Genomic DNA, 14,627 nt, shown 5'->3' with positions numbered 1-14,627 from the left:
CCCCAGAGAAAGAACGCCCAGCCTTACTATTAGATAGCAGTAGAAGAGATTTTACAAGGCACTGCATTTTTCATTGCCAAAAGGCATGTGAGGAAGTCTTTAGGGAGAAGGTAGGCTCTAATAGGATCTCAAAGGCTTTGGAGAGCTGGAGAAAGGGATTCTGCAGAGTAGAGTGGTGAGAGAAGATCAGCAGAGAGAGGAGAGGGCTAGTGTTGGCAGACAGACTAGTATGGCTGGGCCTGATGGGCTGGGAAAGGGGGCAGTGGGGCAGCAGGAGAAGAGGCAGGGCCAGAACCTTGGTCATTGGCTGCCCACACAGCCAAACTCCCTCTTTCCAGATAGCAGAGGCATGTTCCCTGCCTGGCAGGGAGCCCAGCCTGGGAGAGGTAGGCACTCTCAAAGTTAGGGGACATGGGGAGAGGCTGTGTCTTCCTTTTGATGAAGCAGCAGGGTGTCCATTAACCAGGAGGCCTCACTGTTATGTGGTCTTATAACTCCGCTCTGAGAAAGTACATCTCTTTCCCATGTGAGTTATTTTGTGGCTTAAAAAAAAATTAGTCTTTTTTTTTTTTTTTTTTAAATTCAGACTTTACTTGTAATGCTAATATAGAAATCAGGTCAAAGGAGTGTGCCTGTGGACCTGGGGATTTGGTTCTGTCCAGGATGGTGGGACCTGATAGGCCTGATAGGCATATTGGATGTTTGGGCAAGTTAAGTTTTGGAGCCTCAGTTATTCTCCACTGTACCTTGGGGGTTAACACCGGTACCTGGTAACAGGGAACGTAATACCTGTTCCATAGACCTTAATCCTGTACTCAGAGAAAAACCTCAGAGAAAATTCAGCATAGTGAAACTTAATGTAAATGTTATTTGTGAGTATTTCAACTGTCTTGGGTTAAATTGAATTAAAGTCACGGGTTGCTATTTAGCTTTCAGCGTATATGTTTTAGCTCAAGCATATTATAAGCCATAGGTCTTACCCGTCTCTGTATGCACTACAGATCCTGGCACCATGCCTTGCCTGAAAGTGGTGTTAATTGCATTGAAAAGAATTCAGATGACTTCTTTTGCCTATATTATGACCCTTAGAACGCCATACCACAACAGTATAATTAGGGTTGGTAATAATATAGCCCCTTGATTGGGGAGCTACATGTAGTAACACAGGTCTGTTGCTCTGGTCTGGCGACATGAGAAATGCAGTCCTGCTTCTATATTATGTCATTGGGTGAATGAGTCTCTTTGAAATCACGTGGTTTTATCTTAAAGTTACATTCTGAGACCATATTGCTCACTCATTGTATTGACGAGGCAACAGAAGACTTTAGACTCTTAAGATTTGTTTAGTGTGGTATATGTTTCTGATGGCACATTTGCAGCTCCACGGTTAGATCCCCCAGTGGCTCTGTGTCTTTGTAAACTTTCGGGGGGTGGCGGGGGTGGCGGATGCATCGACTAGTGAGCCGTCCAGGGGGAGTGTAGCCGCCCAGTGGTGAATGTGACTGCTTCATATCAATTCCATATGTGGTTTACATCTTTGAGAAGAATGTCAAAAATCTGAATATTGATTTTTATGTCTTAGATGAAGAAGCGGAGGATATGTACCTTGTGGATTTCACACAGAAGATCATAGACAAACACAAAGAGATGGAGGTGTTTGGTGCCAATAGAGATTGTAGGAAGGCAGGAGAAAGAGACGATGATGAAGAAAATCTTTCTGAAAAAGATATACCTCCTCCCCAGGACCCCGGTGAAGAATGGTTGGTGATAATGACATTAATTGGTCATGTTAGCATTCTCAGACTTGTGTTTACTTTTTTTTTTTTTTTTTTTTTTTAAGTAAGCTCTGCACCCAACATGGAGCTTGAACTCATGACCCTGAGACCAAAAGTTACATACTCCACCGACAGCCGGTCAGGAGCCCCGACTCGTGTTTACTTTCTGAAAGTGATTTTGTTTGGATGCTATCAAACCATTTCTCTTCAGTCTTCCTCTCTTTCCTTTAAGATTGGATTTACAGAAACAGTGGCTCCATAGAAGAAATAATTAACAAGACCGAGTCAGGTGCAAAAGGCATTAATACACCTGTTTGACTGATGTGGAAGCGTTTAGACAGAAGCGTATTCCTTTCTTACCTGGGCTGCTGCCCAGGTCATAATTCAGGCATTGTGGAGAGTCACTGTCCAGCTGGTGGTGATCTTCATTTCCACAGAAAAAGGCAGGCAGGACTCTGGCTGGGGCATTTCCGGCAGTGTCATGTAGGCATTGTGGACCTCGGACCTGCATAGCAGGTCTTTCACTGGCAGTATGACCTTGATCAAGTTCCATCCTCACTGAGGCTCAGTTTCCTCACCTGTAAAACAACGAAGCCCGGTTTTCCTTATTGTTTGCCTTAAACTCCCTTCAGGAAGTAAGAGTATGTTAAGCTACCCAAGAAACTGCTCTGTGGAGTAGAGGCACACATGTTGTAAACTTTTATTGAAATTATTCTAAATTTTACCTACGTGTACGTGAATGATGGGGAAGCAAACTAGTCTTTTCCCTGTGAGACCAATATGTCAATAAGTAAAGAGACCAGAATGAAAATTCCCTTCTAAGGATTTTCTCTACTGAAGACTGTGTTTACAAACTTGTTCAGACGTGCTTAAAATTGCATAGAGCTGCACTGATGCTGTAAAACTGTCTTGAGAATAACCCCGCCTGCCCACCCTCCTGCCAGTGCAGAGCCTACCCACCTTCTCTTCCAGGCTCAAATATCCTCATTATTGGGATCTTTGTTGGGAACCGCTCAGGATAGTTTGCAGCACTTGCTGACCTTTTGTCAGCTCTTGGCCCTGTCTGTAGGAGTCATTGGTGAGCTTAAGAGAGCAGGTCCGGCTACTGAGGATTGCAGGGACCTCACATCTTCATACTACCGAGGGTGTCCACGTTGTCCGGAAATAACATGACATTGGGATAGAACAGATGTTATCTGCTTTCTAAAAATTTACATTTGGGCTAGGTTTTCTGGCTGCATACTTGTTAAAAGCAACCCAAAGAGAAGCACATACGACGTAGTCTCTTCTACTGATGCTTTCCCTCATCGTTTCCAGTATGAGCGATTTCTCCCTCACCCGAAATCTGGTAGCACTTAGATATGCTTCTGACTCCTTTGGGTCTTAGCTTCTCTTTATTATTGACACACAACTGGCCTCGTTACTAGAAAAAAAATTTGAGGCAAAACTTTGGTACTTCTTATATCCTCCCTGCTGATGTTAGGAAGCATTTCATGGGCACGGGTCTTAACTCTCCCTGAGAGCGCTTTGAAGATGCCATGACTCTGAGCCCTGCCATATTACTCTTGTACCTCAAGTAATTGTTTTCCTGGAGCTTGTTCAGTGATTGCTGATTACATAGAGCACTTGCTGACTACTGTCTTGCCACTTCTGTTTTGAGGGGATCTGTACATTTTAGAGACCTTCTCCAGAAACAGAATAGCCTATGATTGCTTTTCATAGCAGAAATCTCATCTCCTTTGAAAGGTTTAATGTCTTTTTTTTTTCTTCCTAATGCTTGTATGATTACTAGCAATTTGTCAGTGATTTGAAGAGTTTGGAGGGCAATTGAAGGTGTCACATGCCACCATATGGTGAAGGAAGACGCACCGCAAGCAGTTCTGACACTTTTTTTGTTTTTAAATTAAGCTCCAGAATTGTAGCTACTTGTAAAATCCTTTTGGTAGTTAAGTTCCAGGTGGTGGAAAATCTTTCCGCAAAAATACTGTAAATAATTACTCAGACCATCTGGCTAGATGATTTTATTTCTCTATTCATTAAAAAAAAGCGGAGGGGGGAGGGAGGAAGAAAGAAACTGCTTTCTGCAGTTGGAGGTTTTATTTCTCACAGCAATCAGCGTCAGGACTATAGTAATAGATTCCCAGACATTCAGTTTTCAAGTCATGGGCTAACAATTGGAATCAGCACGTGTAAGAGGAAAGAAATTGCTAACAAAAGCAAAGCCACATACATGAGACTCTGATCTTGAGTTGTACCAGCAGTACTGACCCCTTTCTGTGTTTTTAGCCCCCTGCTAAAGGCTATAGGCAATTCCTTGCCCATAATTAAACAATAAATCTGTTGCATCATAATGCAGTTGAAATGTTTTCCATGAAAATCCGTCCATATTTCCTGTTGTGGGAAGTAGGAGTATTTCGTTTTGCCTTGATATCTGCCTGGTTCCCCTGACTGTAACTTCTGTCTGGTTTGGGCAAAGCTAAAGAAAGCGGAACTAAAAGTAAAAGATAATAGACTGGCCCACCACTGAGCTGCTTTCGCGGTACAAAATGTGTGTTGCTTGGCTTCCTCCTAATTAATGAGTCCTCAAAGTAATCCTGACTTGAGAAATTTCTAATTGGAAGGAGCTGTACCAATTAGAAGAAGTAAAAGAAAGAATAAAAAGTCAGGTTTGCAAAGACTAAGAAAATGAGCAGGTTGAGCATGGTACAGAGCAAAGTTATGCTGGTAAAATATGTGGAATTGTCTAAACCAGACTGAAGGAAGTTCTGAGGTATTGCGGCAAGGGTCTGTGTGGGGTGTTTTTATTTTATTTATTTTTTTAAATGTTTATTTTTGGGAGAGAGCAAGCGAGCATGCACACAAGCAGGGGAGGGGCAGAGAGAGAGAGAGAGAGGGAGACACAGAATCCGAAGCAGGCTCCAGGCCCTGAGCTGTCAGTGCAGAGCCCGATGTGGGCCTCCAACTCATGAACTGTGAGATCATGACCTGAGCCGAAGTCGGACGCTTGACCGACTGAGCCACCAGGCACCCTTGTATTAAATCACAGACATATATGATCAATCATTTTCTGCATTTTCTAAAACTAAGGTTTAACAGAAGGCACAATGAACTTATTGTGTGTCAACTTAAAAAAAAAAAACATGTTCTTATCCGTGGTTATGGTGTCTCAGGGTTGAGAGTGTTTCTTGGTAGTGAAGCTTACATTACTTTTTTACTGTGCAACTAGTCTGTAACTTAAGGAACCATATGTCATGTACAAAGCCTTCTTCACATGTTTTCACTTTTATTTTAGGGTGGATTATGTGGATTCTTTAGGGCGATCTCGCCGCTGTATGAAAAAGGATTTGCCAGATCTGCTGGAGATGGATAAAAATCTTCAGGGGAGGCTGTAAGTATGTGATATGCAAACCTCTGCCCAGGTCTGAAATGCAGACATAGGGATTGTTTTATGGGTGAGGCTGCTTTTAGTTCATTGTCTTGATGGTCCAGTAAGAAGGTTTTTTTCTTGATGCGTAAGAATATTTGCTGAAGAACTCTTCTATGGTTAGCACACACACATAATCCACACTCAGGGAACAACCTGAATAGTTGATCATCCATATTGTGTAGCCACTGAAAGGGATGAGTTGGAGCTATATCTGTTTACTTGGAAGGGTGTCTGATTATCAGAGTTAAAAATATAGAATGAGCCCAAACCAACAAACAAACCTTTGTGGAGAAAGATATTTAGGAATATATACTTGGTTATCCCATAGCAAGTGAGAGCACGGAAGTGGTTAGCTTATTAACTTTTTCTTTATACTAATTTTTGCATTTTGAAGCAAGGGCCTTATTGCTAGATTTTTTCCTTTAGGGCCAGAGACCTCTAAGAGATAACTTGCTAGTACACTCCAGGGAGTAAAATTCCCCTCACCAAGGGCAGTTTTGATGTGGAAAGTCCACCTTGTCCAAGTCCTTCAGGTTCAGATCGGCCTGGGCTCAGCACAAGGAAGGAAGTGCAGGAGCCCTGAGCCGCCTGACACGGGACAGGAGACACTGCCTGGCTGCAGTGTTATGCAGCTGACCATGCAGCCGAGGCCCTGGCTTCTTCCTCCCCTTTAGCCCAGAAGGGGATGGGAAGGAAAGTGGTTTGTCTCAAGTGCTGAGGCAAGATTCTGTTGCACTAATGTAACAAGTCAGCTGCTTAATTAAAGAAAGATGAAAACAGTTTTTGCAGTTTCCCAGTGGTATTGTGGGTCAGAAAATTCTGTAAGGAATTATCTTATCAGCTAGAATTACTTGTCCATGATCCAGCTTACTGAACTGAAGTATTGCTGTCTCACAGCTCTTACCTAAATATAGCTTTGCTCTGTCCCCCTACTAGTTTCGTTAGTCCTGCTAATGAGAAAACCTTATTATCTGAAGATATGAGAAAAGAACTTCAGCGCCAGCAATGGGAGGAAGAAGAAAGAGAGGCCTTGAAAAGGCCGATGGGGCCCATACATTATGAAGACATTCGTGAAAATGGTATAATCATCTTGCAGCTTTTTAAATCTTTTTGTTTTTTTTTTGGACTAATGGCAAGCATAAAGGGAAATATTCATAAAGCTGTAGCTCTTACATAGAAATAAAAGATTCTGATTTCGAAATTGAAAATATCCCCTTTGTTTGCTTTATAGCCTAAAAAATACTCTTGTTGGGAATATCTTTCTAACAGAGGGCCTGCTAATCATAAGCAGGAGATCTTTTTGGCTTAGCTGCCTTTTTTTTTTTTAAACTTGTGTCAAATATTACTGCGTTTCTTTTTGCCTTCATTGGAAATTTAGCCTGACTCTAATTTGTTAATCAGGGAACTCTAATCTTCTGAAAAATTGTGACTTATTTCAGAGGCCCGGCAACTTGGTGTTGGATATTTTGCCTTTGCCCGAGATAAAGAGTTGAGAAACAAGCAGATGAAAACATTAGAGATGCTACGTGAACAGGTAAAAATTAAATTCAGAATTGATGTTAAGTATTTGAGAGCGGTTTGTTTCTTGTTGGACCATATTATGGAAATGGTCTATTTTTTAAATTGATACTCAAAATGGCCTTTTAAAAAAAATTTTTTTTTTAACGTTTATTTATTTTTGAGACAGAGACAGAGCATGAATGGGGGAGGGTCAGAGAGAGAGGGAGACACAGAATCTGAAACAGCCTCCAGGCTCTGAGCTGTCAGCACAGAGCCTGACACAGGGCTCAAACTCGCGGACCATGAGATCATGACCTGAGCCAAAGTCGGACACTTAACCGACTGAACTACCCAGGCGCCCCGGCCTTTTTTAAAAACTATTTATTTAATAGTTAATATTCAGAGCAGTGACGGATAAAAGTACATTAAATAAACTTTCAATTTTATTAAAGATTAATATTTCTGATAATTAGTAAATATTGTGGCCATAAACCAGATACTGTATTATTACTTTTTAATTGATGTATAATTAACACATAACATGTTAGTTTCAGGTATACAATATACTTATTCGGTATTTGTGTATATAGCAAATTGATTGTTACGTTAAGTTTAGTTACTATCTGTCACTATACATAGTTACAAAAATTTTTTTTCTTGTGATGAGAACTTTTAAGATGTACTGTCTTAGCAACTTTCAGATATGCATTACAGTATTATTAACTGTGATTGCCGTGTTTTACATTACATCCCCATGACTTACTTATTTTATAAGTGGAAGTTTAAATACCTTTCGATTCCTGTCACCCATTTTGTCCACCCCCTACCCTCACTTCTGTCAACCACCAATCTGTTCTCTGTATCTATAAGCTTATATTTGTCTTTGTTGTTGTTTTTTTTTCCCTTAGGGAAGGGGGTTAGATTCCACATGTAAGTGAGATCATGCAGTATTTGTCTTTTCCTGTCTGACTTATCTCATTTAGTATAATGTTCTCAAGGTCCATCCATCTGGTTCAAATGACAAAATATACTTCTTTTTTATGGCTGAGTAATACTCCATTCCTCCCACCCCTTCTGTATCCATTCATCCATTGATGGACACTTAGGTTGTTTCCATGTCTTGGCTGTTGTACATAATTCTGCAGTGAACATGGGGATGCAGATATCTTTTTGAGTTAGCATTTTCATTGTCTTCAGATAAATAAGCGGAACTGGAATCACTGGATCATATGGTTAATTTTTTGAGGAACCTCTATACTGTTTTCCATAGTGACTGCACCTATTTACGTGCCTACCAGCAATGCACAAGTGTTCCCCTTTCTCTACATCCTTGCCAACATTTGTTGTTTCTAGTCTTTTTGATAATAGTCATTCTAATAGGTACGAGATGAAAGCTCATTATGGTTTTAGATTTGCATTTCCCTGATGATCAGTGATATTTAGCATCTGTTCATGTGTGTGTTAGCCATCTGTATGTATTTTTGGAAAAATGTCTGTTCAAATTATCTGCCTGTTTTTTAATTGGACTGTTTTAATATATATATTAATCCCTTATCCGATAATATGATTTGCAAATATATCTCCCATCCAGTAGGTTGTCTTTCATTTTGTTGATGGGTTCCTTTGCTGTGCAGAAGTTTTTAGTTAGATATAGTCCCACTTGTTTGTTTTTGCTTTTCTTGCCTTTGCTTTTAGTGTCAGATCCAAAAAGTCATTGCCAAGACTGATGTTAAGGAGCTTATGGCCTATATTTTCTTCAAGACGTTTTATAGTTTGGAGTCTTGTGTTCAAGTCTTTAGTCCATTTTGGGTTAATTTTTGTATATGGTGTAAGATAGCGGTCCAGTTTCATTCTTTGCACCTGCCTGTTCCTTTTTTCTCACATGATTTATTAAAGAGATTGTCTTTTCCCCATTGCATATTATTGGCTCCTTTGTCATAAATCAATTGACTGTGGATGCTTGGCTTTATTTCTGGGTTCTCTTTTCTGTTCCACTGATCTTTGTGTCTGTTTCTATGCCAGTGCCTAACTGCTTTGATTGCTATAGCTTTGTAATATAGTTTGAAATCAGGGAGTCTGAGGCTTCCAGTTTTTTTTTTCTTTCTCAAGAATGCTTATTCATGGTCTTTAGTGTTTCCATACAAATTTTAGCATTGTTTGTTCTATTGTGAAAAATACTTGTTGCAATTTTGATAGAGATTGCATTGAATCGTAGATTGCTTTGGGTAATATGGATGTTTTATTAATATTCATTCTTCCAGTCTATGAGCATGCTATATTTTTCCATTTCTTTGTGTCTTCTTCAGTTTCTTTCATTGTTGCTTTGTGGTTTTCAGAGTACAGGTCTTTTACCTCCTAGGTTAAATTTATTCCTAAGCATTTTATTCTTTTTGATATAATTATAAATGGGAATGTCTTCTTAATTCTTTTTCTGATAGTTTGTTACTAGTGTATAGAAACATAACAGATTTTTGTATATTGCTTTTGTATCTTGCAACTTCACTGAATTCGTTTATTAGTTCCAACAGTTTTTTGGTTGGTGTCTTTAGGGTTTCTATATATAACATCCCGTCTTCTGCAAATAGTGACAGTTTTATCAATAAACTATTATTTATCAGTATCAGAATGCTATTATAGTTTTATGAATGTAATTGCTATTCTATTTTGGTGTTCCAGACTTTAAAATTATAGCTGCTTAGAACTAACTTATATAACTTTGCTGTTTTAAATTTGGTTTTAAGTATGGTACTTTTAGAGTGGCCTGGGTAAGAAAATAGAGAGTTATTTAAGGGATTTATTTAAGGGATTAAGGAGTAGAACAGAATTGGTTGGTTTCCTTGAATGTGAAGCATTCCAGGGCGCTCTGTGAGCACTCGCTAAACTTAGAAAACATGCCAGAGGGCTTGTATAAGAGGGCCTCCTAGGTCTGTGTTTTGAAGAGCTCAAGGCTAGCTGCCTAGTGGTGGCCTGAAATCAATTAATTAGTCTGTTTTTTAAGATGAAATTAATATTTAATCCTTTAAATTCACTTTTAATAATTTTAATTTGAGAAGAAATATTGTGAATTTGATTTACAGTAAATTTCTAATTTTCTGTTATATTCAGACAACAGATCAGAGAACAAAACGAGAGAACATAAAGGAAAAGCGAAAGGCTATGTTAGAAGCAAGGCTTGCTAAACTCCGACAAAAAAAGATGAAAAAGTCAAAAGAAGATGGAGCAGAGGAAGAAAACAAAGGTATATCATGGCTCATTGTGTCTGAACTTCAAAAGGAAAATCTTTAGTTCTAATGATGTCTCAGTGAACAGGACTGACAATCTGGAAATGAGTCATTTAGTTTTATTCTCTAAGCAAGCAGGGTACCTTTGGGGTACTGCCAGGAGCAGTTTTTTATAATCCATGTGGTGCAGAATGACACTCGAAAGAATCTTTTTATACAGACAAGAATATTAACGAACAGGACATTGTGTTACTTCATAGAAGGGCCTGGCTTAGTAAACGAGACTTCACTTAGAGCAGAGATGTTTTAAGATAAAGTTTTGTTGTACACACACGTTTTAGACTTGGTTTCTTTCGCTATGGCTATAAGTTTTTTTGGTTATTGTGCATTAATTTATTTTAAAGGAGAAATATATTCACAAAGTGACATAAGAAAGGAAAGAATTTACGAGTATAGACAGCTTCTGAAAGGACTGTCACAACACGTGGAAACACCACATGGCATGTTGTGTCCCTGAAGGATTCTGCTTGCTGCATGAGCTACCCTAGTCTGGGCTTCACTGCCATTCCTGAGACTCCTGCATAGACTGGCTCCAACGAGCTGGAAGTCTATTTTTGGTTTTAATCCTTTGGAGGTGGTGGGTGTCTAGGCAGGTAGTAGCTCTGCCCCACGTGGTCACCCAGTCCCCAGCTTCCTCCTGTTTACCTGCTTCTGCCGTTCCTAGAGTGATGCTCTACCTGCAGGGTGGAAGCTTGCTCCCTACCACCTGTTCATGGTCCAACCCTAGGGAAGCGGGAAAGAGGGGAGAGGAACCTGTTGCTTCTTTAGGAATGTGAACTGGAAGGCCCACACAACCATGCATTTACAACCCACTGGCCTGATTGCAGCTGCAGGGGCCCCTGGGGAATGGCCTGTCTAGCGAGGTGGCCACATCTCTAACTGAAACTGGGGGCAGGGCGTTCCATTCCCAAAACGAAAAAGGTGAGTGTGGGTTTCAGGAGCATGTTATACAAGCCTCTCCTGCTCACACGGAAGCCTTGTGCTAAGCCATCGGCCATTTTCTATTCTGAACACAGCTTCAGTTTAGCTTTGAAAGGAGACAAGAAACATTTAGGAATTGGAAGATCATCTGTTTAGTTTTGTATAAATGCTGTGTTCCTGTAACATGTTAAGCTCTGCATATTGTTTCTCTATTTTTTGCTCTACTCCTGAACATCTGTCACCTCTACAAGATGTGGAGCGCCACACAGTGTTTTTTGAAAAATCTACTTTCTTTTAAAATCTAGCCAAAGGTGAAGAGCCTACAGCCCGCTGCCACACCCCAGCTCTTTGTCACTCCAAGTTCTCTTGCTTTTTCTGAGACTCTTATTTTAGTGGAGTAACTGGGGGTTTCTGGTCCTTCAGTTGTCGGTCTGGGGAAACAGGGTGGCATAGTGGGAAGCACAGAGACTTTGAGATACATCCCACCTGGGTTCAGATCCTGGCTCTTGTCACTTTCTACCTGTGTAGCATTTCTGAGCTTAATTTTCCTCATTTATAAAATAGGAATACTAACCCTGACTTTATGAGGGTTATTATAAGAATTACACAAACTATTGTACACATGGTACTTAGTTCACTCCCTGGGCCAAGATAGGTGCTCATTAAATACTGGCTGTTACTTTTACTCTCAAGATGAGCATGTTCTATTTAATGTTTATTTTAATAATAGCTTTAAGTTTTATTATAGTGATGTCTTATTCTCTTGCGAAAAAATAGATGTTATTGGGCCTTTGCCACCAGAACCAGAGGCTGTGCCAACCCCACGTACTGCTGCCCAGAGTAGCAAAGTGGAAGTCATCGTTCAGGAGAGGAAGGATACCCGCCCGGGAGTGCCGCATGTCCGAGAGTGGGACAGAGGAAAAGGTAAGTGGGGGGGGGGGGGGGTTCTAAACAGGCCTTGCACAGACTTTTCCAGTTCATCTCAGAGTGTGATTCTCATGAGTCTTAGTGTAGAGGCTTTTGAGGCTCACGGAACTCTCCAGATCTTTGAACTATTTCATCTCAGTACCCAGACCCTAGCTGTTTGTAAACAGGAACACTAGAAAGTGTGATTATAAAAGACCAGGGTCTACAACAGGTCATTTCAAAAGGACAATTTTTTTTAGAAGCACTGGGGGAAGTTTTTAAAAATTTGTGCTACCCTCATGTGGCTTTACAGCTTTGGAATGCCCTTTCTCAGGAGCCACTTTTAAAAATCTTACAAGGTTTGGTATTTCAACGTCCTCTGTGTTTTTAGCAGCCTCCTTTACGTTTAGTTGAAAATAGTCTGCATGCCACAGGATTCACCTGGATTCACGTATGGTTCTGTTGGGTCATGCAGATTTTTCCGTAAATTATTTCTGTAAGTCTACCATGATGCCCACAGCAGCTTCTTGTTGGAGGAGACCAGGATTTATGCCTCTTTGAACAAGATTGTTACAGTAGTGCATTAGCTCACCCTGTTTGAGCTGATGAGATCCAAGACTCAATAAAGGCAAATAGGCCAGTGCATTTGGTTAGTGCTAGTTAGAAATAGAGATGAAATGCCAAATTAGATTTGGACTTTCGTGTCTTCTAAAACTCAGTGAAGGCCAAAATTTGTATTTTGTTGTGAAGTACCTACATTATGTCTAGCAAATGATTTGAGTGTTTGGTTTTTCTGTATTTCTCTCTCAGATGTAATTTTAGTGCCTTTTTGGCAATACTTCCAGAAGCTACCAGCCTTCTCCGCCAGAGCCTTCCTTGAATCTTCCCCATCTGGAAGTAGTCACTCCCTTTGCTTAGCCTGCTGCTTCCTTATATTTTTGTAGGCCTTACATATACCTCGTATTATATTATTGCTTTCCTTGCTATCTCCTCCAGAGAATGGGAGTTGCCATTTAAGAAGTATATGTAATAATCGAAAAGTAATAACAATAAAAATTCAACTGATTTGGTCTTTACTTCTAATAATACTCTTTCTTATTTTTATTAGAGTTTTCCTTTGGGTTCTGGTCGAAGAGGCAGTCAGATCTCCGAGCTGAGAGAGATCCTGAGTTTGCCCCACCATCGGATTACTTTGTGGGTCAAAAGAGAACTGCTTCCCTCAGTAGCGAGACGTGGAGCAGACCTGCAGCTGCACCGAGCGACCCAGGACAGTGCTCTGGCCAGAGTCGTGACACTGGCTCTTCACATCCACCATCCACTCCTGCCCCCAGCAGCCCACCACGAGCCCCGACAGTCACTTTTGAAACTCTGGACGATATGATATCATATTACAAACAAGTGACATGAATTTCCAAACCGTTCTGATTTGGGTCTCTACTGTGGATAGTGCCTTCTTCTCCTAAATTGGGGAAGATAATTTAATTTTAGGGACTGAATTGTACCTGTTTCCTCCCGTCCTTTCCCTGGAAGACATAGACTTCAGGTTGGATTTGTCTGTCAGCAAGGAAGAAAGTGAATGGTACCATGGGAATTCTGTGGCCACTTGGCTGTTCATTTTTTTCTAATTGATATGGAGCCCTGTCCTTCTGGATTTATGTGTAAGCTGTCACGTACGACCCCGAAGAGCTCGTAACCCTGTTTCGTAACCACTTCCTTGGCTTACCTAGATTTAAGTGTTCCATTCCTTTCCTTTTGCAGATACTAGAGTGCAGCTTTCTTTGTTCCAAGGATTCAGCTTCCGTATCAATTCCATATCTGTCGGGAGGTGTGTTAGGCTGTCAAAGTGGCAAATGAGGGGACACTGTGTGGGGCAAAGTGATCTAGTCTCCAAGAGGACCATGAAGCTGGTGGACTATTAAGTAATAACATTTGAAATAAGATCAGAGAGGAGAACTTCATAATCCAGAAAGGTAGAGGTTGAAGTCACTTATCTTGTCATCCCATCCTAAATGATGGTTGTCACCACACATGCCTAGTGGGCATTTGGTAAGTGTATGTAGAGTCCCTGGGGCACATGTGGAGGCTGCTCAGCCTAGTCAGAGAGTGAGATGCTTCTTGGCTTAAGGGTTAGTTTTTCAGCTGGGCCTGCCTCTCTGTTGTGTCCACTGTAGGCCCTCATCACTCTCAGGAGCCAAGTCACATCAGAAGTCTGATTGGAATAGACCTGAGCTGGAGTAAGAGGCAGGGAGGTCCCTTTGTCTTCACTAACAATGAGCAGAGCTCCAGAAGCATTTCCTGTGCCCGCTGCACCTCCGTGTCTTTACAGCTGCAGACAAGCAGTGGGAGTTGGCCCATAGGACTCCCTGTAAGAATGTGCTAGAGCAGGTCTTTTAGGTGCCAGAAGGAGCCTGCACTCTTGGGGCTCTGATGCACATAGTCTCAGTGGTATTGATGGGAATGCCCCCTTCTCATTACAGATTGCAAACTGCAGTGCAGAGAAGGTCAATGACTTGTCCAAGGTCATGTAGCATCCGTATGGCAGCTCTGGGACTTCAGGGCAGTTTATTTAGGCTCATGTTTGCTCTAGCCTCACTTTCTCCAGTGCCATCTGCTCTCAGTCTTGTCCCAGTTATCAAATAGTATTAGATGAAAATCCCAGATTCTTGCAAACTTAACCTCTGAACTCCATGTCAAAGGCAAAGTTGCCTGCCCTATTAAGGGTCATTCTGTCAGCCTGATCAGGCAAATACCTCTTCAAAAAAAATTTTTTTAATGTTTATTTTTTGAGAGTGTGAGTGGGGGAGGGGCAGAGAGCGA

General features: G+C 41.0%; 1 protein-coding gene across 1 annotated transcript in view; it reads left to right on the top strand.

The window, feature by feature from the left end:
* Positions 1-14,627, top strand: part of CCDC174 (coiled-coil domain containing 174) — a 24,581-nt gene extending 9,954 nt beyond the window's left edge. Inside the window, exons 5-11 of the mRNA XM_042979582.1 lie at positions 1,583-1,760; positions 5,068-5,163; positions 6,139-6,281; positions 6,642-6,736; positions 9,808-9,940; positions 11,682-11,828; positions 12,919-14,627. Of these exons, the coding sequence (XP_042835516.1) occupies positions 1,583-1,760; positions 5,068-5,163; positions 6,139-6,281; positions 6,642-6,736; positions 9,808-9,940; positions 11,682-11,828; positions 12,919-13,217 (1,091 nt within the window). The 3' untranslated portion in view covers positions 13,218-14,627. The remainder of the gene's footprint in view (positions 1-1,582; positions 1,761-5,067; positions 5,164-6,138; positions 6,282-6,641; positions 6,737-9,807; positions 9,941-11,681; positions 11,829-12,918) is intronic.

The sequence above is a fragment of the Panthera tigris genome, chromosome A2 (assembly GCF_018350195.1).
Source record: "Panthera tigris isolate Pti1 chromosome A2, P.tigris_Pti1_mat1.1, whole genome shotgun sequence".
Classification (NCBI taxonomy): Eukaryota; Metazoa; Chordata; class Mammalia; order Carnivora; family Felidae; genus Panthera; species Panthera tigris.
The sequence above is the reverse complement of the archived record's forward strand: the minus strand, read 5'-3'. Positions and strand labels throughout refer to the sequence as shown.